This window comes from Oncorhynchus mykiss, chromosome 11, assembly GCF_013265735.2.
Source record: "Oncorhynchus mykiss isolate Arlee chromosome 11, USDA_OmykA_1.1, whole genome shotgun sequence".
NCBI classification, from domain to species: domain Eukaryota; kingdom Metazoa; phylum Chordata; class Actinopteri; order Salmoniformes; family Salmonidae; genus Oncorhynchus; species Oncorhynchus mykiss.
In genome coordinates this window covers 47,890,219-47,915,397 of record NC_048575.1, presented here as the reverse complement: position 1 = coordinate 47,915,397, position 25,179 = coordinate 47,890,219, and the positions used below count along the sequence as shown (strand labels likewise).

The 25,179-nt window shown below is 43.3% G+C and overlaps 1 protein-coding gene across 4 annotated transcripts in view; it reads left to right on the top strand.

Moving 5' to 3' along the window:
• Window positions 1-1,975: 1,975 nt before the first annotated feature.
• The window catches only part of mfsd3 (major facilitator superfamily domain containing 3), a 41,527-nt gene continuing 18,323 nt past the window's right edge, over window positions 1,976-25,179 (top strand). The window contains exons 1-3 of one of the 4 annotated variants that reach the window (XM_021621082.2): window positions 1,976-2,264; window positions 2,906-3,671; window positions 24,179-24,326. In XM_021621082.2, coding sequence (XP_021476757.1) covers window positions 2,981-3,671; window positions 24,179-24,326 — 839 coding nt within the window. In that variant the 5' untranslated portion in view covers window positions 1,976-2,264; window positions 2,906-2,980. Of the gene's footprint in view, window positions 2,441-2,905; window positions 3,672-24,178; window positions 24,327-25,179 lie in introns of all 4 variants that reach the window. The other 3 variants (XM_021621079.2, XM_021621081.2, XM_021621080.2) reach the window with 3 other exon arrangements.

Genomic DNA, 25,179 nt, shown 5'->3' with positions numbered 1-25,179 from the left:
GGAGATTCCTAAATGTGAGAAGTGTGCAGGAGGGCATGAGACAAAGGAATGTGCAGTATCCCTGGAAAAAGCTGTGTTTGTTAACAGTAAGGGTACCCATAGTGTTGGAGATCAGAAGTGTCTGGTGAGAGAATGGCAGGTTGAGGTTGACAGGATCAGAGTAGTACAGAAGGTGTCCTATGCTGAGGCAGTGAAGATGCTGCCGGCCTGGTGTAGGATAAAATACGGCCAAGTAGTGGTTTTAATGGATGTAGGGCTAGTTGGTAGGGCAATTTTTCTCCTCTTTTCTTTTCCCTCTTTGTGTCACAAAATGTAATGAATTCACACTACAGAACAGTAGGTAGACACAGCCCACACAATAAGTGGCGGCATGCACCTCTAACGAATGTTTGCGGACCGCCGTAATAATATATAAGAAGAAGCGTTGTGGCCGAATCGCAACTGTGGTGGTGCTTGGGAAAGATGGCGGAAGTGGATGATGAGTTCGAATCCAGCAGCGCTTCGAAAAAAGTTGGTGAAGACGAATGTTCAGAATGGGCAACAGCAGTATTGAAAACTGGAACAAAAAGGAAATAGTCTAAAATTGGAGTGGAGGAGACGTGTATGAATGATAATGAATCACTTCTTATTGGGATGCATATGTGGGAGACCTGTTTATGTGTCGAAAATGGTGAAGTATGCGATGGGAAAAGTGGAGTCTGTCAGAGTGACCAGGTGTGGTCTTATTTTGATTCATTGTATTTCTGAAGAACAGAGGAAGATTTCCGTGAGCCTAAAAACAATCTGAACAACATAAGTCTTGTGTTTTGAACTTTGGAGTAGAGCACCCGTCAAAGGAGTTCTCTCAGGGGTGACGATGGAACCCCTGAATAGAATTCCTGGTGTGGTTGGTACCCCGCTGGGTGAATGGGGAAAAATAAGAAAGTCTGTCGGGCCCTGTTGTTTTTTGGTAAAAAGCAAATACCAACGCATGTGAAGCTTGGTTATGTAATATATGCTGTAAAAGCTTCTGTCCCGAAACCATTGCAGTGTAAGAATTTAAAATAATTTGGCCATGTTTCAAGTGTGTACAGATGGACAGAGTATATTGAAGAACGGTGTGTAGAAGGACGACAGTGTTGCATTTGTGGTGCCGATCATAGATCCCGAGTTCCGTGAGTGCCCTGTAAGGGTGAAGGAAATTCAGGTGGCAAAAGTTAGAGCGGTCAATCGAATCTCCTATGCGGAGGCGATTCAAATAATTGAGAAAACTAGTGAAGTTGTGGTAGTGGACGTGTAACAGTATAACTTTAGACCGTCCCTCGCCCATACCCGGGCGCGAACCAGGGAACTCTGCACATATCAACAACAGTCACCCACGAAGCATCATTACCCATCGCTAAATAAGGTCTCAGAGCAAGTGACGTCACCGATTGAAACACCATTTAGCGCGCACCGCTAACTAAGCTAGCCGTTTCACATCCGTTACAGACGCACCCTGTAGTAAATGTTTGCTCCCAGTCAAAAGATAACCTGTGGATTTGTGGCGTTCATTGGCACAGGTCTCAAATAAATCTAAGACAATTGACATTATTGTGGCTGCGGCAGAAAAGTGTTTGTGACTTAAGGATTTTACATGTGAATACTTACAAGGGGTACTGCCGCAGGAAGACCCGCCCTCCCAGGTTCCCCTTGAGCATCTGAAGGAGATATCAGATCTGTTTTATTATAGTTTTTTTTTTTAAACAGAAAAGTTGTTTGATTTAGTTTATTTATTTCGTTTTTGGTAGCTTGGTCGTTTTTTCTATATATATTTTGTTAAATTTTGGGGAATCCTGTTTCCATCCCACACAGTAGGTGGCGGGAATGCACACTAAATTGTGCAATCGTCAATATTCCAAAGAAGAAGAAGAATCTGTGAAAAAAACATTCATTTCGCTCCCAGATTTGTATACTGCAGCTACTGCTTTTTGAGCTCAATACAATGATTATCTGGAGATAAGTAAAGTTATTAAAAAAACATTCTCTGAAGATGGTTATTCCTCACTGCAGGGGCAATAGATAGTGAGAAGAGAGTATTAATGTAAAAGATCTAGTGGACATAGTGGTAGGCAACCTTTTAGGTTTTACGGTAGAAATGTTATATTTTGCATAGTTTTTAAACTATCCGTTTGGGAGTCAAATGAACGGCTATTTTAGGTCAACAGAGCCAAACGCCCCGGAAGTAGTTTTTCAAGGGCAGGGCGGAAGCTGATCGGCTTCGTCTAACAGATTCACCTATTCCAGTATGTAACAACACAACGTTGAAAACAGATTGCAGTGAGACAAACGTTTTATAATATTTGAAAAATTACCACCGAAATTGCTAACTATTGGCACGCGCTGATACTTGTTCTGAATTGGATTTGGTATCACAGCGTTAGCTTGATTATTGGCCATGCATGCGTATTGTTTGTAAGTGGTATGTCTAGCCTACCTTTAGCTTGCTACTATCTAAAGGTCAAGTTTGGGGCGTAATATTGTATCTAGACATTATCCCATTATGTCATACATTTAATTCAAAAGGAAAATTAACTAGTTAAGGTTCATTCCTGCTGGTGAAAAAGCAAACGTTCGACAGCTGTCTGATGCATCAGTCTGCAATAATCAATAATGTGTTTATTTCACTTGCATAATAAAACCCCAAACGATGTTTTTTGCTAGTTCAATTCCGTTTTCTCATGTATTCTTTTAAGGATAGTGACAGGTAGAGAAGGAGATACAGAGAGTAGGGAACGAGGTGGGATTTGTAACCCCATTTCCAGGTGGCATGTGTGATCTGGAGTCAGCAGTTCTACCACTACACCAGACTCCGGCACCCATTTGCTTATGTTTGAACTTTTTGTCAGTGAAATGATCCCCTCTCTCTCTTCCCCATCTCTCCTAGCCTGATCGACCCATTCGATCAGCTCCTGCCGGACCATCATCATGACTTGAAGAACTGTCCCGTTCCCATTGAATCATGAATGACAAGCTGGTTTTCCTGGGCCTCCTGTACTTTGTCCAGGGAATCCCCTATGGGCTCCAGTCCTCGCTGCTCCCCGTCTACCTCCGCGGGGCGGGCCATTCCCTCACACGCATCGGCCTGACCAAAATCCTCTACTTCCCCTGGGTGCTCAAAGTCCTCTGGGCGCCTCTGGTGGACCGTGTGGGCACCAAGCGGCTCTGGCTTGTGGCTACTGTCTCTGGCCTGGCGTTCACCTGCCTCTCCAGCGCCACCCTGTCCCCAGAGGCCCACATCTGGGGCGTGGCGGGGACACTACTGGCCATGAATGCCCTGGCGTCGGTTCAGGACATCGCGGTGGACGGGGCCGCTGTGGGACTGCTGAAGAGCCGTAGCGAGCTGGGCCTGGGCAACACGGCCCAGGTGGTGGGCTACAAGGCCGGCTCGGTGTTTGCCGGGGGCGGGCTCCTGGCTGTGATCGACGTGGTCGGGTGGGGCCCTATGTTCATGCTGTTGGCCTTTGTGTACTTCGGTGTGGCGCTGTTTGTGTGGGGGGCCCCCGTGCTGGATGATGAGCTGTTGAGGGGCCAGGCAGAGGGGAGGAGGGGTGTCCAGTCGGACGCTGTGCATCCCTGGAGGGTGTGGCGGAAGTTGCTGTCAGTACCTGGGACGCCCTGGACCATAATCTATGTTCTCACATACAAACTGGGTAAGTCTGCTAGTCTGTCTGACAACCATGCACACTTGCCTATTGTACCAACTGGAGAAGTAGCTAAAAGTCCTAACACTAAACCTCAACTCTCAGCCTACAGACTAAACCTAATCCACTGTGAGGCTACTACATACATAAGAAACCCACTATGTCATAAATGACTAGACCGTATGCCAAAACATGTTTTCTCGTAGTAGTCCAAGAGATCTAGGCTACCATCTCATTTATGTGCGGTGCCCGAGTTGAAAAGCACAGAGATAAATCTACATTGAACAAAAATATAAACGCATCATGCAAAAATGTTTGATTTTACTGAGTTACAGTTCATATAAGGAAATCAGTCAATTGAAATAAATTCATTAGGCCCTGATCTTTGGATTTCACATGACTGGGAATAAAGATGCCTAAAAAGGCAGGGGCGTGGATGAGAGAACCAGTCAGTATCTGGTGTGGCCACCATTTGCCTCATGCAGCGCAACACATCTCCTTCGCATGGAGTTGATCAGGCTGTTGATTGTGGCCTGTAGAATGTTGTCCCACTCCTCTTCAATGGCTGTGTGAATTTGCTGGATGTTGGCAGGAACTGGAACACGCTCTTTTACATGTCGATTCAGAGCATCCCGAACATGATCAATTGGTGACACGTCTGGTGAGTATGCAGGCCATGAAAGAACTGGGACATGTTCAGCTCCCAGGAATTGTGTACAGATCTGTGTAACATGGGACCATGCATTATCATGTTGAAACATGAGGTGATGGCGGTGGATGAATGACACGACAATGAGCCTCAGGATCAGGTCACGGTATCTCTGTGCATTAAAATTGCCATCGATAAAATGCAAATGTATTCGTTGTCTGTAACTTAAGCCTGCATATACCATAACCCCACCACTACCATGGGGCACTCTGTTCACCACGTTGATATCTGCACACCGCTCGCCCACACGCCATCTGCCCGGTACAGTTGAAACCGGGATTCATCCCTGAAGAGCACACTTCTCCAGGGTTCCAGTGGCCATCGAAGGTGAGCATTTGCCCACTGAAGTCTGGTACGACGCTGAACTTCAGTCAGGTCAAGACCCTGGTGAGGACGACGAGCATGCATATGAGCTTCCCTGAGACGGTTTCTGACAGTTTGTGCAGAAATTCTTCAGTTGTGCAAACCCCCAGTTTCATCAGCTGTCCGGGTGGCTGGTCTCAGACGATCCCGCAGATGAAGAAGCCGGATGTGGAGGTTCTAGGCTGGTATGGTTACACGTGGTCTGCAGTTGTGAGGCCGGTTGGGCGTCCTGCCAAATTCTCTAAAACGATGTTGGAGGCGGCTTATGGTAGAGAAGTGAACATTAAATTCTCTGGCAACAGCTCTAGTGAACATTCCTGCAGTCAGCATGCCAATTGCACACTCCCTCAACTTGAGTCATCTGTGACATTGTGTTGTGTGACAACGTTTCAGTGGCTTTTTATTTTCCCCAGCGCAAGGTGCACCTGTGTAATGATCATGCTGCTTAATCAGGGATGCTCACTTCTTGAGATGCTCACTAACAAGGATGTAAACAAATTTGTGCACAGCATTTGAGAGAGAAACTTTTTGTGCATATGGAACATTTCTGTAATATTTTATTTCAGCTCATGAAACATTGGACCAGCACTTTATATGTTGTATTTATTGTTTTACTATATCTATGTTGAATAGTCCTGTCACGTCATAATCTATCTCCACTTTGAAAAGCTTTACCGACTATAGTATAGCCAAAGTTTCATACCATTTAAGGATGACATTTTTCATTTAAATGACTTAACACATTCTCAACTCATTCTTTAGGTAAGTGAGGTTTGGAGCGTATTGATCGGGCAGTATCTGTTTGAGTTCTATGAGAGAACATGACAACCTTCCGGGTTGTATTCATTAGTGCACTACGTCACAAAGCCTTTTGCAACTGAAAACAGAACAAGCATTTCTTATTGGACAAGCTCTGATAATCCCTTCCTGTGTAGTATTTACTAAGGCAGGCAACAGAACACATTTTTAGACGGTTTGCAATGGTGAACACAATTATGCGTTTTACATTGGTCCAATCCAAGTAATCCCCTCGCTGTTTCAGTCAGTTTTCTACATTTAGTTGCCTAAATGAACACTACGCAAGTCCCATAGCCGCTTTTGTGAGGTAAGGAAGACTTGAGAGAGGCCTTTTCTCCATTCAGCCGTGGTCTCATTTCTTACCACCAGATGTCTCTGTTTCCATATCAGACTAGAGAGCTCTGCTCATCTTGTTGATGAATGAAGGGAATGGGGTTATTACCAGGGATTTGGTAGTGAGTCCAGAACCTACTAAAAGTCCTGTTCTTAGAAAATATGACACTTTTAGCTGTGTGAATAGCATTTATGTACAAATCAACAGGTATGTATTAGACCTAGTGAGATGTTAGGAATGTTGTCCTTTTTAAACCAGTCGTTTTGTAGTTCATATTTGCAAGATACAAATATTTATGGTAAACAGAGTTTGGTGTTTGGTAACAGAAGGAGATTATGTAAGGATTAGGCCTGGAGTGTCTTTGTGTCTGTGGCTCATTTTTTTTTTGTTCACGGAAAATGAAATGGAAGACGCAGCATCACACTGGTGTTTGTGTGGGTGGTGGGAAAACATGCTATTTTACATTTGCTTGTGTGTGCAATTGTTTGTTTTTTTCCTGTGTGTGTGTGTGTGTGTGTGTGTGTGTTTGAGCGAGCGAGAGAGTGTGGTAGGGTTGGCATGGTAATCAGATGTGCCCAGGCAGACTCTAGACAGGACCCCTCCATGACACTAATCCATATGAGGGTTCACCAGCATCAGTTCCATATCATCGTTATCACCACTGTCAACTTCTCCATCGCAATCATCGCCATTATCGTTAACGTCATCATTAGGCCCAGGATGATACCATCATCACAATAGTCATTAGTATCGTGTCAAGGAAAGAAAACACAAAGCGTATTTAACTTCTTTAGGAGAACAGCTCTAATGTTGGAAACAAACATGTTGTCATCCAGAGTCACATGTATTTATTTTACAAGCTGTAACACATATTTTAAATCATGCAGGTTCAAAGAATTTGGTCTGCTTCGTATTTAAATTTTTTGCCATGGAAAAAATATTGTGATATTGGTATTGTCACAGCCCTAGTAATCATCATATTAGTTTAGTTGTTCGCTCTTCTATTCAGACTGAAAGGTCAGACTGTTTTGTGTTTGTGTGCGACTTTCGAGTGAGACTCGACAATGCGTGTGAACGTGAGATGGTATTATGTATGTGCAAGGGTGTGTTCGTGTGTCTAACTACATGCCCCCCCCCCCCCCCCCCCCCCCCCCCAACACACACACACCTCTCAGACCCCTCTCTCCCACACACTCTTAATGAACACAGTGAGTTTTCTGTGGATGGATGTTGTAGTGTGGAGGCAGGACTGGTGCTGGGATGGCATGAGGAGATGTGAGTGATGGTGAGAGACAGTGTGTTTTTTAATTTTCTTTATTTAACCAGGAATGGCTCAATGGGATTTAAAATCTCTTTTTCAAGAGCGTCCTGGGCAAGATAGGCAGCACCAAGTCATTACAAAAATTACAGACAAACAACATGAAAAGCTTCTATCTAGTAAAAACCATAGAATTCACAAGAGTATAACAAAATCAAAAACAGCAAATTAAAAACATTGATAGGTCAGGGAATCAGTCTTTTGCGTGTGTCTGTGAGAAGACAGCATGGGCGATTCCTCTGGGAAGTGACCGGGTGGATGGGATGGGGGGGTGGGATTAGATGAGACTGCCCCCGTCCCGTCCTCTCCCCGCCATACACAGCCGTAGGTTGGATTAGGAGGATCGCCTGTGTGACACAGGAGAGATGATGGCAGAGCGTGATGAGGGGGCGAGAGGAGGGTTTGAGGTTGGTAAGTGGGGGAGAGAGTAGTGCAGGGTGTGGGGTTTAATTTCCAGAGAGAAAGAGGACTGCAGGGAGGCTGGAGGGGGCGATGAATTAATGAAGAACCACCACATGGTGCCCAGAGAGATACATAGAAAGGGGTGGATAAAGGCAAAGAGGCCTAAAGAGAGAGGACAGTATTAGGATGGTATAACATTACTTTTCCAATACTGTGGGTGGGGTTCCCCCAGAGGTTTTATTTGTAAAGCAATCCCACCAGTGGCCATGTTTGGTTGTCCATAACACTGCTCCCCTGGATTGCCTTCTCAGTGTTCGCTTGCTTTGTCAACCCATCTTGTTGACAATACCAGTCAAAAGTTTGGACACACCTACTCACTCATTCAAGGGTTTTTCTTTATTGTTACACATATGGAATCATGTAGTAACCAATTGTGGAGGCCAGGTCATCTGATGCAGCACTCCATCAATCTCCTTCTTGGTCAAATAGCCCTTACACAGCCTGAAGGTGTGTTGGGTCATTGTCCTGTTGAAAAACAAATGATAGTCCCACTACGAGCAAACCAGATGGGATGGCTTATCGCTGCAGAATGCTGTGGTAGCCATGCTGGTTAAATATTGCTTGAATTCTAAATAAATCACAGACAGTGTCACGAGCAAAGCACCCCCACACCACCTCCTCCATGCTTCACTGTGTGAACCACACGTGCAGATAATCTGTTCGCCTACTTTGCGTCTCACAAAGACACGGCGGTTGGAACCAAAAATCACAAATTTGGTCTCATCAGACCAAGGACAGATTTCCACCGATCTAATGTCCATTGCTCGTGTTTCTTTGCCCAAGCAAGTCTCTTCTTATTGGTGTCCTTTAGTAGTGGTTTCTTTGCAGGAATTAGACTGTGAAGGCCTGATTCACACATTCTCCTCTGAACAGTTGATGTTGAGATGTGTTTGTTACTTGAACTCTGTGAAGCATTTATTTGGGCTGAAATTTCTTAGGTGCATTTAACTCTGATGAACTTATCCTCTGCAGCAGAGGTAACTCTGGGCCTTCCTTTCCTGTGCCGGTCCTCATGAGAGCCAGTTTCATCATAGCGCTTGATGGTTTTTGCGACTGCACCTGAAGAAAGTTCTTGAGATTTTCCACATCGACTGACCTTCATGTTTTAAAGTAATGATGGACTGTCATTTCCCTTTGCTTATTTTAGCTGTTCTTGCCATAATATGGACTTGGTCTTTTACCAAAGAAGGCTAACTTCTGTATACCACCCCTACCTTGTCACAACACAACTGATTGGCTCAAACGCATTAAGAAGGACAGAAATTCCACAAATTAACTTTTAACAAGGCACACCTGTTAATTGAAATGCATTCTAGGTGACGACCTCATGAAGCTGGTTGAGAGAATGCCAAGAGTGTGCAAAGCTCTCATCAAGGCAAAGGGTGGCTACTTTGAAGAATCTCAAATATAAAATATATTTTGATTTGTTTAACACTTTTTTTTTGGTTACTACATCAAATCAAATGTATTTAAATAGCCCTTCTTACATCAGCTGCTATCTCAAAGTGCTGTACAGAAACCCAGCCTAAAACCCCATATAGCAAGCAATGCAGGCGTAGAAGCACTGTGTCTAGGAAAAACTCCCTGGAAAGGCCAAAATCTAGGAAGGAACCGAGAGAGGAACCAGGCTATGAGGGGTGGCCAGTCCTCTTCTGGCTGTGCCGGGTGGAGATTGTAAGAGGGGGGGCGCCAACCCAGACAGGAAGATCACGTCAGTGACTCAACCCACTCAAGTGATGCACCCCTCCTAGGGACGGCATGGAAGAGCACCAGTAAGCCAGTGACTCAGCCCCTGTAATCGTGTTAGAGGCAGAGAATCCCAGTGGAAAGAGGGGAACTGGCCAGGCAGAGACAGCAAGGGCAGTTTGTTGCTCCAGAGCCATTCCGTTCACCTTCACACTCCTGGGCCAGACTACACTCAATCATATGACCCACTGAAGAGATGAGTCTTCAGTAAAGACTTAAAGGTTGAGACCGAGTCTGCGTCTCTCACATGGGTAGGCAGACCATTCCATAAAAATGGAGCTCTAGGAGAAAGCCCTGCCTCCAGCTGTTTGCTTAGAAATTCTAGGGACATAGATTCCATGTGTGTTTATTTCAAAGTTTTGATGTGTTCATTATTATTCTACAATGTAGAAAATTAGTCAAATTAAAATAAAAAAAACTTGACTGGTACTGTACATTATTGGTCAGTACATTAGTAGGGCTGCCAAACAAAAACCATTGATTTCAAAGTTTAACAAACCATACAACTCTATGCACAAAGATTATGTTGAACAATTTACACACATTTCACAAAAACACATTTACTGTAAGAACTTTGCAGATGCAATGTTTGATTACAGAATTACGGTAATGTCTCCCTACGTTTATGCGACCACGTTTCCAGAAAACTGTTATCCATCTGCTCTGAATTAAGATTTTAAAAAATGCCTGTAGGAAGAATGGGGTGTAAGCTATGACACTTCGAATTTGATATTTTTTTGTTTTGGTTATTGAACTACAGTAGGTGAAGTGGATTTACATCCGGTAACAGAATTACATCATGGGTCTCTGATCTGTACTTTATAGAAATGCATAATTATGAATATCATTCTCTTCATGGTGATGTATCCTGAATAGGTACACAAAGGTAGAAATCGGCAATATCCTTATTTTGCATATTTGACTGTTATTATACTCACTGGCTTTTGGTTGGTCCGGACCAGATCAAATCTGAAACAATCATAGACGTACGTCTGTGTTTCACAAGTTTGGACATCACAGTGGAGTTCAGTAAAGTAGATGTGTACTTTACAGTACAATACAGTACATTATACTACGGGATGGGTACGGTTAGTCGAATATCAAACAGGCGTTTGTTTTCCAATACAATTATAGGCCTATTTTTAACACAAAGGCTTTTTCTAAATTAAAACATCCATGTGACATTGTTACACACAAAGATATGCCATGACATTTCAAATGATTTGATTTAATAAAAAAACTTTTCAGTGTAGTTTTTATGACGTGCACAGTGCGCCCCATTAAAAAAAATGATATACATATTTTTTTATTTTAAAAAATCAGTAGCCGACCAGTAGATGTGTGTAGCTTGTTGCTTATGTTGGCCAATCAAAGGGATAAATGGGCTCAATGTTTTGGAAGTGGAGTGAGAGTTCACTAATGCAATGCAAGATGGAATAAAATGACTGTTTTATATGAAGGGGGTTTGAGAGAAAGCGCAGCATGTGGCCTCAATTAGCTTCTCTAGGCTACTCCAGTCAAGACGGGCACTGGGATGATAAACAACATTGTGGCTGCTAAAAGTTAGCTCGTCTCGGCTGTAGCCAAGTTACCTTGGCGTCTCTCCCCGTCTGCTCACTCCCATCTCTCACACACTGCAGCTGCAGCAATAGAGCTCCAGCCTCTAGCCCTCGCGCAGCAGTGCTTAGGTTAATAGGTTAAAAACATACGTTTCAAACTACATGCGTTTCGGATATCCAACAAAAATTCATGATACTATTCGAATAGTGAAATTATTTCAAACTCCCTTCCCTACATTATGTTGTATACTCAATGCCTTACTGTACAGTGATCTCTACTGTACAGTACTGTACTTTTATTTACTGTGCTCTACTGCAGGGGTCCCCCCCCCCTCCCCCGCAGTACTGTACTGTTCTCGACTGTGCTCTGCTTAAGTGATAATGCCCGAGAAGCTGGTGTTTGGAGGATATATTGGCAATGGTGTTGTCTCGGGTCGGCAAACCTTGCCAATATCTCCTGCAAACACTGGCTTGGAGGCTATTATCACTTTTATACAACGGGTTACCAACATGTTCAAATAATGATTTGACATTTTAATTAACGTTTATTTGATAGTCTGAATAAATATATTTCATCCTTCCACAAGGTATAGTCCCGACACATCTAGGGTTGCTTCCTAAGCCTACTGGTCGTTTGCCACAGACGCGACCCTGTCGTTTTCTTTTTGTTCTGTATCTATGGACGCGACCCTGTCGTTTTCTTTTTGTTCTGTATCTAGGGACGCGACCCTGTCGTTTTCTTTTTGTTCTGTATCTAGGGACGCGACCCTGTCGTTTTCTTTTTGTTCTGTATCTAGGGACGCGACCCTGTCGTTTTCTTTTTGTTCTGTATCTATGGACGCGACCCTGTCGTTTTCTTTTTGTTCTGTATCTAGGGACGCGACCCTGTCGTTTTCTTTTTGTTCTGTATCTAGGGACGCGACCCTGTCGTTTTCTTTTTGTTCTGTATCTATGGACGCGACCCAGTCGTTTTCTTTTTGTTCTGTATCTAGGGACGCGACCCTGTCGTTTTCTTTTTGTTCTGTATCTAGGGACGCGACCCAGTCGTTTGTTCTAAATGTTCCATTGCCATGCTGGCTGGCAACGTTCTTATCCCTTGGTTGCTAGCTAGTCAACTACGGCTAACTTACAGTCACGTCAAACAGTGCAGACAGAATGACAACAGTAGCTGCATGTTTAAGCTGTTTTCTAGTGACATTTATTTGGATACATCCATAATAATGAGCTAGTTGGGCACGATTTCGCCCGGCATAGAAAATGTGCTCACTCATCAGGACACTTTTGTTAAGAGGAGCTTGCTAACAACACAACGAACACAATCACATCAAACGGAAGCTGGAAAGACCGCAAACTAGCTGCGCTGATTCATGATTTCGACTGGCTGAGAAAAGCTGCCTGCCTGTCTCGTCCCGACTCCCGAAACATTCATTACTATGGGACACCTGGAGATCCATCTAGAATTTTGAAACCGTGTTGCAAACGTCGGACAGACCGACAGCAGCGTTTATACAAATCTCCACTGTTGAAAACCAAATGTTAGTCTAAATGAAATGAGATCATGTCTAGATGCTTTTTATTGTGGACCAATTTTATAAAGTGCCTGGCTGCCCTGATGAGACAATGGATTGCGCAGTCAGATGAAACCGAGTAAATAGGCTTTTTAATGTCATCGATTTAGCTGGTATTAACTTGTGGAATATACACCGGCTGGAATGCGGTTTTTACCCATCGGCATTCAGGATTAGAACCACCCGTTGTATAATACTGTACATTACTGTGCTGTCCAAACTTGTGAAACATAGACGTCTATGATTGGTTCAGATTTGGTCCCCCAGGGTGGACTGACCAAATGTCAACTACTTTTCAACGTCCATGGCCGTCCGTGTCAGTCGCTACTCAGTGGGTGAGGATGCTTGTTACAAGAAATGGAAAGAGGATGGGTGGTAGGTGTCATGGTATCAGTAAGAGCCGGGAGAGGTGACATGCTTTGACCACCAGATGACAAAAAGCGAAAAGAAACCGGTAATGAGCTGAACATAGCAGTATGCCAGTGGAAGGGAGGACTGTATAGCAGGTGACCCAACTGTGGTTTGTGACTACTCTGTCCAATTGCAGTAATTCCGTTACTGGTTTGTTTTTTATTAAGAATTATTACTTTTGAATCACTTCATAAACAAACTTGTTATCAGTAAAAACACAACTCATTGGTAGGTTTACCTTTTACTTCTGTGAACTTTCATTATGCTTTCTCATGAGGGAGAGAAATAGGAAAAACGTATTTAAACAGAATTACAAGGCATATGGCAATGTTAACTAAACTTACCAAAAGCAAATAATTTCTACAAAACTAAATCTAAGTGTTGATATTAGTTGGCAGGGGTTCTAAACATTATTATGTATTTATAATACCTTTTATGACTTTTTCTGGTAGATGTTGTCCAAGACCCCTTTTCCATCTGTTTGACCATAAATCAAAGCCGTTGCTTATTCCTAATTTTTGGTTATGAAAATGGTTGAAAAATGTATATACTATATGCCTTCGTTTCTCAAAAATATAGTCTCTTAGCTTTCATTTGATACCCAATTTGACATTGAAGTAGGGTTCTATTGCATCGACAGGCATGACTCAGACCCGTACTCTACACAGACCTGTGCGCCAAAACCAATCAGAGCTCAAGTAAGCCTATATGCAAATAACCATTGCCATATATACAGTGCATTTGGAAAGTATTCAGACCCCTTCCCTTTTTCCACATTTTGTTGCGTGCAGCCTTACTCTAAAATTGATGTTTTTTATATTTGACAAAGCGAAAACAGGTTTTTAGACATTTTTGCAAATGTATTAAAAACCAATACCTTATTTGCATAAGTATTCAGACCCTTTGCTGTGAGACTCGAAATTTAGTGCATCCTGTTTCCTTTGATCATCCTTGAGATGTTTCTACAACTTGATTGGAGTTCACCTGTGGTAAATTCAATTGATTGGACATGATTTGGAAAGGCACACACCTGTCTATATAAAGTCCCACAGTTGACAATGCATGTCAGAGTAAAAACCAAGCCATGGGGATCGACGGAATTGTTCATGGAGCTCCGAGACAGGATTGGGTCGAGGCAAAGATCTGGGGAATTATACCAAAATATTTCTGCAGTATTGAAGGTCCCCAAGAACACAGTGCCCTCCTCATTCTTAAAGGGAAGAAGTTTGGAACCACCAAGACTATTCCTAGAGCTGGCCGCCCGGCCAAACTGAGGAATCAGGGGAGAAGGGCCTGGTCAGGGAGGTGACAACCTGTTGGTCACTTTGACAGAGCTCCAGAGTTCCTCTGTGGAGATGGGAGAACCTTCCAGAAGGACAACCATTTCTGCAGCACTCCACCAATCAGGCCTTTAATTGTAGAGTGGCCCGACGGAAGCCACTCCCCAGTAAAATACACATGACAGCCCACTTGGAGTTTGCCAAACTCCACCTAAAGTACTCCAACCATGAGAAAAATATTTTCTGGTCAGGATTGAACTTTTTGGCCTGAATGCCATGCGTCACATCTGGAGGAAACCTGACACCATGTCTAAGGTGACGCATGGTGGTGGCAGCATCATGCTGTGGGGATGTTTTTCAGTGGCAGGGACTGGGAGACTAGTCAGGATTGAGGGAAAGATGAATGGAGCAAAGTACAGAGAGATCTTTGATGAAAACCTGCTCCAGAGCGCTCAGGACCTCACACTGGGGCGAAGGTTCAACTTTCAACAGGACAACGACCATAAGCACACAGCCAAAACAACGCAGGAGTGACTTCGGAACAAGTTTCTGAATGTCCTTGAGTGGCCCAGCCAGAGCCCGGACATGAATCCAATCTGAAAATAGCTGTGCAGCAACAATCCCCATCCAACCTGACAGCGCTTGAGAGGATCTGCAGAGAAGAATGGGAGAAACTCCCCAAATACAGGTGTGCCAGGCTTGTAGCGTCATACCCAAGAAGACCTGAAGCTTTAATCAATGCCAAATGTGCTTCAATAAAGTACTGAGTCAAGGGTCTGAATACTTATGTAAATGTGATAATTAATTTTTTTAAATTTAGTAAATGTTCAAAAATGCTTAACCTGTTTTTTCTTTGTCATTATGGGGTATTGTGTGTAGATTGATGAGGGGGGAGGACAATGTAATCAATTTTAGAATAAGGCTGTAACATAACAAAATATGGGAAAAGTGAAGGTGTCTGAATACATTCCGAATGCACTATATACAGTGGGGCAAACAAGTATTTAGTCAGCCACCGATTGTGCAAGTTCTCCCACTTAAAAAGATGAGAGAGGCCTGTAATTCACATCATAGGTACACTTCAACTATGACAGACAAAATGAGAAAAAAAAATCCAGAAAATCACATTGTAGGATTTTTAATGAATTTATTTGCAAATTATGGTGGCAAATAAGTATTTGGTCACCTACAAACAAGCAAGATTTCTGGCTCTCACAGACCTGTAACTTATTTAAGAGGCTCCTCTGTCCTCCACTCGTTACCTGTATTAATGGCACCTGTTTGAACTTGTTATCAGTACAAAAGACACCTGTCCACAACCTCAGTCACACTCCAAACTCCACTATGGCCACCAAGACCAAAGAGCTGTCAAAGGACACCAGAAACAAAATTGTAGACCTGCACCAGGCTGGGAAGACTGAATCTGCAATAGGTAAGCAGCTTGGTTTGAAGAAATCAACTGTGGGAGCAATTATTAGGAAATGGAAGACATACAAGACCACTGATAATCTCCCTTGATCTGGGGCTCCACGCAAGATCTCACCCCGTGGGGTCAAAATGATCACAAGAACGGTGAGCAAAAATCCCAGAACCACACGGGGGGACCTAGTGAATGACCTGCAGAGAGCTGGGACCAAAGTAACAAAGCCTACCATCAGTAACACACTACGCCGCCAGGGACTCAAATCCTGCAGTGCCAGACGTGTCCCCCTGCTTAAGCCAGTACATGTCCAGGCCTGTCTGAAGTTTGCTAGAGAGCATTTGGATGATCCAGAAGAAGATTGGGAGAATGTCATATGGTCAGATGAAACCAAAATAGAACTTTTTGGTAAAAACTCAACTCGTTGTGTTTGGAGGACAAAGAATGCTGAGTTGCATCCAAAGAACACCATACATACTGTGAAGCATGGGGGTGGAAACATCATGCTTTGGGGCTGTTTTTCTGCAAAGGGACCAGGACGACTGATCCGTGTAAAGGAAAAAATGAATGGGGCTATGTATCGTGAGATTTTGAGTGAAAACCTCCTTCCATCAGCAAGGGCATTGAAGATGAAACGTGGCTGGGTCTTTCAGCATGACAATGATCCCAAACACACCACCCCGGCAACGAAGGAGTGGCTTCCTAAGAAGCATTTCAAGGTCCTGGAGTGGCCTAGCCAGTCTCCAGATCTCAACCCCATAGAAAATCTTTGGAGAGAGTTGAAAGTCCGTGTTGCCCAGCAACAGCCCCAAAACATCACTGCTCTAGAGGAGATCTGCATGGAGGAATGGGCCAAAATACCAGCAACAGTGTGTGAAAACCTTGAAGACTTACAGAAAACGTTTGACCTCTGTCATTGCCAACAAAGGGTATATAAGAAATAAGTATTGAGAAACTTTTGTTATTGACCAAATACTTATTTTCCACCATAATTTGCAAATAAATTCATTAAAAATCCTACAATGTGATTTTCTGGATTTTTTTTCCGTCATTTTGTCTGTCATAGTTGAAGTGTACCTATGATTAAAATTACAGGCCACTCTCATCTTTTTAAGTGGAGAACTTGCACAATTGGTGGCTGACTAAATACTTTTTTGCCCCACTGTATCTGTGCCATTCACTTTGAACTGGACTGCGTTTAGGCTACAGTATGAGGGGTTGAGAGTAGATGTGCTTGTTTTTTTGTTTTTTTTTACCTTATATTTAACTAGGCAAGGCAGTTAAGAACAAATTCTTATTTTCAATGACGGCCTAGGAACAGTGCCTTGTTCAGGGACAGAATGACAGATTTTTACCTTGTCAGCTCATGGATTCGATCTTGCAATCTTTCAGTTACAAGTCCAACGCTCTAACCACTAGGCTAACTGAGATCAAAGTGAGAGATGCATGTAGGCACGTGCACATTTATTCATATTCTTTGTTAGTTAGTGAGTTATTAGCTCACTTATAGCCAATTTCTAGTCAATAACGAGGGAGTGGTTGCTTCCAACAAGAGCACAAAATTTGTGCATTTCTAGTCGTTGTTGAAAAGCAAGTCGGAAAGCGATTTTTTTTTTGGTTTCTTAAAGGGGCAATGTTGTATTTTGAGACATCTTGAAAAAGCTAAGTAGCCAATAGGCAGAGCGTTGCATCATTTGTCTGATTCTCTGTAATAATGGTATGGGAATAATAATGCATTTTATTTTGTAAAGTGGTATCTTGCAGCAAACACATTTCCAGTCACCTTGTCTGAAACACAAGTGGATAAACAGGTTATTTAAAAAATATATATATATATTTTACCTTTATTTAACCAGGTAGGCTAGTTGAGAACAAGTTCTCATTTAAAACTGCGACCTGGCAATTGTCAAGCCCTAAGTAAATTGTAGGCCTACATTGAACAACACACATTGGCTGCTACTGTAGGCTGAATGATAGAACAGCTATTTCCAGGTTAAAATGTTATAGGATGCATTTTCTCCATTGTTTTTGATGGTTGGCCTCTCTGGTCGACCTACATTATGATCAAATAGCCTACTTGGCCACTGTTAAAACGTATAACTTAAAGCGGGTACAGCCTCAGTGTTCACAGTAAATGCCCACCGGAAGTGGCACAACATTTTCATGAAGTTCAAGTTTGCTTTCAGCAGACCTGAAATTTGCCCCCGTGCTGAAGAAAATGAGAGGGAACATTTGGTTATAGTTCATGTGGTTATGGGAGTAAAATGTAGTTGGTAACAAAAGAGCATTGTAGCAAAGTGACCCATCTGGGGGTTGGGGTTCAAGTTGCCTTGCTTTTACCCTTGGTCAATAGCCACACACAGTATTTTTTCCCATGCTTCACCCTAGTCCTTTAGGGGGTCAACAAACTCTGTGACACCCTGCATACCTGTAGGGATAGCTGTTAGTGTGTCCGTAGGGCTGGTCATGTGAGTGTGTGGGGTCTCTATTCCCTATGGATGGTTTATGTACTGTAGATTTAGTGTTTTACTGGTTCTCTCTGTATCGTGCCCCCAGGGTGGGTTGTGGCTTGTTGTTTTCTCCCAAGTGTCTGTGATCCCCTCTGATCCTGGCCTCTTCTGTCTGAGCTTCATGTGACCACTCTGTGATCCTTCTGTGTCCTCATTGACCCTTCAACCCCCCCTCCCCTCTCATGCTGATCCCCCTCCTCTTCTCTCAATTAAATTCAAGGGGCTTTATTGGCATGGGAAACATGTGTTAACATTGCCAAAGCAAGTGAGGAAGATAATATACAAAAGTGAAATAAACAATAAAAATGAACAGTAAACATTACACATACAGAAGTTTCAAAACAATAAAGACATTACAAATGTCATATAGTGTTGTAACAATGTACAAACGTTTCAAGTAAACAAGGGAAAATAAATAAGCATAAATACGGGTTGTATTTACAATGCTGTTTGTTCTTTACTGGTTGCCCTTTTCTTGTGGCAACAGGTCACATCTTGCTGCTGTGATGGCACACTGGAATTTCACCCAGTAGATATGGGAGTTTATCAAAATTGGATTTGTTTTCGAATTCTTTGTGGATCTGTGTAATCTGAGGGAAATATGTCTCTCTAATATGGTCATACATTGGGCAGGAGGTTAGGAAGTGCAGCTCAGTTTCCTCTCCTCTCTCTCTCGCTCGCTCGTACACACACAAACACCTCTCATTTTCCATCAGCAACCTGTCAGCCCTCCTCTGCCCGCCCCCCTGCACCAAATTCCTCACCCTCTCTCGCTTGAATCTCTCACTCTTTATTTCTCCCTTTCCTTTCTCAAACCATGTCTGTTTCTCTCCCTTACCCCTTCTCTCTGTTTGTCCATGTTTCTCCCTTTCCCCCTTTCTCCCTTACCCCCTTACCCCCTTTCTCCCTTACCCCCTTTCTCCCTTACCCCCTTTCTCCCTTTCCCCCTTTCTCCCTTTCCCCCTTTCCCCCTTTCCCCCTTTCCCCCTTTCTCCCTTTCCCCCTTTCCCCCTTTCTCCCTTTCTCCCTTTCTCCCTTTCTCCCTTACCCCCTTTCTCCCTTACCCCCTTTCTCCCTTACCCCCTTTCTCCCTTACCCCCTTTCTCCCTTACCCCCTTTCTCCCTTACCCCCTTTCTCCCTTACCCCCTTTCTCCCTTACCCCCTTTCTGCCTTACCCCCTTTCTCTCTCTGTCTCTGTCCGTCTGTTTCTCCCCCTCTCAACTAGTTTCTTCTTTGTGGATGCCTAACGAAATATCCTCTGAAAATGACAATTGTTGCTTTTGAGAGTATTTATATAAATGAATAATCAGCCTTGTTGTGTTTGTCTGCATGGATTTTCAGCACTGAACACTGTGAAGACCGAACCACCGGTAAAGAATCAAGACATGGGTGTAGGAAGTATGAACTGCAACAGTAGTCTGTGGTTTATTAGACATTATAAAGGCTTATAATGTGTTTTTAAACCATTATACCTGCAGGCTCTTTAAGGGCAATCTGCAGTTCCATTAACAGTAAAGCGTTCACCCTGTTTTGTTAAATAGCTGAGCGATGGGGTTCGGAGAAATGTAGTCACTCTCAAATGTATAGAATTACAAGGACTGACCATCCATGAGCTCCACATTTATAATTATAACCATATTTTGAGGCTAAACAGTGTTGAAGACCTACATTGCCTACAAACAAAGAAGTCAATCAAGCTTATATTTTGGGATCTGATGGGGTACGACAATTGAACTAAGCCCATGAGTTATCAGTTATATTCTTCAGGAGTCAATGGGTGTATATCAATCATTTACAAGTCAAAAAATGGATGAGGAAATCAGACTGCCCATTTATGTAAAGTCTTGCCGTAATTACAAATGGTCAAACTACCTACACCGTTGGATGTTAAAACGTTTCCCAGGTTTAAACTGATGATGGTGAGTAGTAGAGTAGATGAATAGCTGTTGATGTTAGACCTGCCTCGGAGAGACAGACACAGGAGATGTAGATGAATAGCTGTTGTTGTTAGACCTGCCTCGTAGAGACAGACACAGGAGATGTAGATGAATAGCTGTTGATGTTAGATCTGCCTCGTAGAGACAGACATAGGAGATGTAGATGAATAGCTGTTGATGTTAGAGCTGCCTCGTAGAGACAGACATAGGAGATGTAGATGAATAGCTGTTGATGTTAGAGCTGCCTCGTAGAGACAGACATAGGAGATGTAGATGAATAGCTGTTGATGTTAGAGCTGCCTCGTAGAGACAGACATAGGAGATGTAGATGAATAGCTGTTGATGTTAGAGCTGCCTCGTAGAGACAGACACAGGAGATGTAGATGAATAGCTGTTGATGTTAGAGCTGCCTCGTAGAGACAGACATAGGAGATGTAGATGAATAGCTGTTGATGTTAGAGCTGCCTCGTAGAGACAGACACAGGAGATGTAGATGAATAGCTGTTGATGTTAGAGCTGCCTCGTAGAGACAGACATAGGAGATGTAGATTTTTTTTAAATTTTATTTATTTATTTCACCTTTATTTAACCAGGTAGGCTAGTTGAGAACAAGTTCTCATTTACTGCGACCTGGCCAAGATAAAGCATAGCAGTGTGAACAGACAACAACACAGTTACACATGGACTAAACAATAAACAAGTCAATAACACAGTAGAAAAATGAAAAAATAGTCTATATACATTGTGTGCAAAAGGCATGAGGAGGTAGGCGAATAATTACAATTTAGCAAATTAACAATGGAGTGAAATGATCAAATGGTCATGTGCAGGTAGAGATATTGGTGTGCAAAAGAGCAGAAAAGCAAATAAATAAAAACAGTATGGGGATGAGGTAGGTAAATTGGGTGGGCTATTTACCGATGGACTATGTACAGCTGCAGCGATCGGTTAGCTGCTCAGATAGCAGATGTTTAAAGTTGGCGAGGGAGATAAAAGTCTCCAACTTCAGCGATTTTTGCAATTCGTTCCAGTCACAGGCAGCAGAGAACTGGCAGGAAAGGCGGCCAAATGAGGTGTTGACTTTAGGGATGGTCAGTGAGATACACTTGCTGGAGCGTGTGCTACGGGTGGGTGTTGCCACCGTGACCAGTGAACTGAGATAAGGCAGAGCTTTACCTAGCATGGACTTGTAGATGACCTGTAGCCAGTGGGTCTGGCGACGAATATGTAGCGAGGACCAGCCGACTAGAGCATACAGGTCATCAGTGGTGGGTGGCATAAGGTGCTTTAGTAACAAAACGGATGGCACTGTGATAAACTGCATCCAGTTTGCTGAGTAGGGTATTGGAAGCTATTTTGTAGATGACATCGCCGAAGTCGAGGATCGGTAGGATAGTCAGTTTTACTAGGGTAAGTTTGGCGGCATTAGTGAAGGAGGCTTTGTTGCGTAATAGAAAGCCAACTCTAGATTTGATTTTAGATTGGAGATGTTTGATATGAGTCTGGAAGAAGAGTTTACAGTCTAGCCAGACACCTAGGTACTTATAGATGTCCACATATTCTAGGTCGGCACCATCCAGGGTGGTGATGCTAGTCGGGCGTGCGGGTGCAGGCAGCGAACGGTTGAAAAGCATGCATTTGGTTTTACTTGCGTTTAAGAGCAGTTGGAGGCCATGGAAGGAGTGTTGTATGGCATTGAAGCTTGTTTGGTGGTTAGATAGCACAGTGTCCAAGGAAGGGCCAGAAGTATACAGAATGGTGTCGTCTGCGTAGAGTTGGAGGTGAATAGCTGTTGTTGTTAGAGCTGCCTCGTAGAGACACACACAGGAGATGTAGATGAATAGCTGTTGATGTTAGATCTGCCTCGTAGAGACACACAGGAGATGTAGATGAATAGCTGTTGATGTTAGAGCTGCCTCGTAGAGACAGACACAGGAGATGTAGATGAATAGCTGTTGATGTTAGAGCTGCCTCGTAGAGACACACAGGAGATGTAGATGAATAGCTGTTGTTGTTAGACCTGCCTCGTAGAGACAGACATAGGAGATGTAGATGAATAGCTGTTGATGTTAGACCTGCCTCGTAGAGACACACAGGAGATGTAGATGAATAGCTGTTGTTGTTAGGCCTGCCTCGTAGAGACAGACACAGGAGATGTAAATGAATAGCTGTTGATGTTAGACCTGCCTCGTAGAGACAGACATAGGCGATGTAGATGAATAGCTGTTGATGTTAGACCTGCCTCGTAGAGACACACAGGAGATGTAGATGAATAGCTGTTGATGTTAGACCTGCCTCGTAGAGACAGACACAGGAGATGTAGATGAATAGCTGTTGTTGTTAGACCTGCCTCGTAGAGACAGACACAGGATATGTAGATGAATAGCTGTTGATGTTAGACCTGCCTCGTAGAGACAGACACAGGAGATGTAGATGACTAGCTGTTGATGTTAGATCTGCCTCGTAGAGACAGACATAGGAGATGTAGATGAATAGCTGTTGATGTTAGATCTGCCTCGTAGAGACAGACACAGGAGATGTAGATGAATAGCTGTTGATGTTAGAGCTGCCTCGTAGAGACAGACACAGGAGATGTAGATGAATAGCTGTTGTTGTTAGACCTGCCTCGTAGAGACAGACACAGGATATGTAGATGAATAGCTGTTGATGTTAGACCTGCCTCGTAGAGACAGACACAGGAGATGTAGATGAATAGCTGTTGTTGTTAGACCTGCCTCGTAGAGACAGACATAGGAGATGTAGATGAATAGCTGTTGATGTTAGATCTGCCTCGTAGAGACACACAGGAGATGTAGATGAATAGCTGTTGATCTTAGATCTGCCTCGTAGAGACACACAGGAGATGTAGATGAATAGCTGTTGATCTTAGATCTGCCTCGTAGAGACAGACACAGGAGATGTAGATGAATAGCTGTTGATGTTAGATCTGCCTCGTAGAGACACACAGGAGATGTAGATGAATAGCTGTTGATCTTAGATCTGCCTCGTAGAGACAGACACAGGAGATGTAGATGAATAGCTGTTGATGTTAGATCTGCCTCGTAGAGACACACAGGAGATGTAGATGAATAGCTGTTGATCTTAGATCTGCCTCGTAGAGACAGACACAGGAGATGTAGATGCTGAATGTGATGAATATGTCATCATCGCAACCTCTGTTTATCCCACTCATTCTCCTGACACACATTTAGCTGGGCTGTCACACAGCATTGTCAGAACGTTTACGCGTGCGTCGTCGCAGCGTTCCCGCGCGCCGGGAGGTTTTCAGCAGCTTCTCTGAACTCTTTGATTTCCTTCTCCATTTCATGTGAAGGGCTTTCTCTCTCTCTCTCTCTCCGTCTATTTTTGTTTTTCTCCTGGCCAAGTTGTGGCTGTGTGTCGTCTCTTTGACAGTAGTCTCTGAGCTGTCACTCAGTGCTCAGTCTTCCTGTCTCTGTGAAGTCACTCTCCATTAATAATGGCGGTGTTGCTGAATATTTTACGCTGTCGCTCGGCAGTACATTATCCCGTCTTTGACGCCACACAGCGACAGAAAGACAATTGTCTGCCTGGCAAAACTTTTATTTCAACCGAGAGCTCTTGTGACTGAGACTTGTGTTGTGTGAGGAAGTTTTGCGTTTTTCTGTCGCCCCCCCCCCCCCCTTTAGAAAAATGGCAGAGGATATTATTTTTCCTGTTAAACATCTATTGTTGACACTATCTAGGATTAGTGTGTGCTGTTTCATTTAGAAAAGACATTAGCACTAATATAACAGTGTCCAGTCAGTCTATTAAGCAGGTTAACTAATTTGTGCACTGTCACCGTGTTCAAGAACATTGGAGTTGTCTTACGTTCACATGGAAGGAATACACCATTGTCTTCTTCCTCTTATCGTTTGAATAGCTCTGTCACAGGAAGGTGGATTGTAGATGTTTGTGTGTGTTTTTTTTCCCCCTACAATGGCTAATCCATTGTAGTTGACACAGGACTGTGTCGTAGATAGAATTACAGATGAACTGATTTGCGACAAGCCTCTCGCTTGTCTAACCTTAACTCTAACGGGTGTCCTCTCTCTCTCTTTCTCTCTCTCCACCCATAGGTGAGCAGGGAGCGGTGACCATGTTCCCTCTTTTCCTGTTAGACAATCACATGACAGCACGCGAGCTGGGGTTCTGGAACGGCGTGATCGCCATGGGCTTCTCCATCTGTGGCTCCTCCCTCGGCGGCCTGCTGCTCTCCCAGTTCAGGTAGTGTTCAGGGGCAACACGCCCCTGGTAGCGTTTCCAGTTCAGGTAGCGTTCAGAGGCAACACTCTGATTTCAGCTTTACCTAACTCACATGCTTCCATGACTTGTTTTGTAACTCATTTGAAATACTCACCAGCTGTTTTCAAATCATCTGTCTGTTATCTACAGTGCCTATTTCAGCTTCACATGTCTCAGAAGCATCCCTTTCTGTGGCACAGATATCACATCACCTCCACTTCACACACTGGGGTGTATATGTGTGCGTGCATTTGCGTATGTGTGTTTTAATGGAAGTGAACACAGCCCTCAGAGCTGTGTAGCCCCTCTCTCTCGCTCTCTTTCTCTCTCTGTCTCTGTGTGTGGCCCCCCAGTGTGAGATGTGTGGTATGATAGTAGCATGGGGAGATGCTGTGTAGCCTCCAATATTTCTTAGAGAGGTAAGGAGACAGGCCCCAACAGAAACACTAGGCCCTGTAACTTCTACATCTGATAATGCAAAACCATCCACCAATAATCAACAACTTCTGTTTAGGTCAATAGAAATAGTATTTTTTTATTTTTTATTTAAAGAGATCATAGATCAAAAACTCATAGATTTTTTTTTTTATATACTCTGCAAAATGTCACTCAGTGTAAGTTGAACTCTCTTTGACCTCATCTTTTTTTTCTCCCAATAGCCTGAAGTTCAGTCACAAGTTTGGACACACCTACTCATTCAAGGATTTATTATTATTTATTTATTTATTTTATCTACATTGTAGAATAATAGTGAAGACATCAAAACTATGATATATTTGAGATTCTTCAAAGTAGCAACCATTTGCCTTGAGTTAACTGCACCTCAGAAATTGCA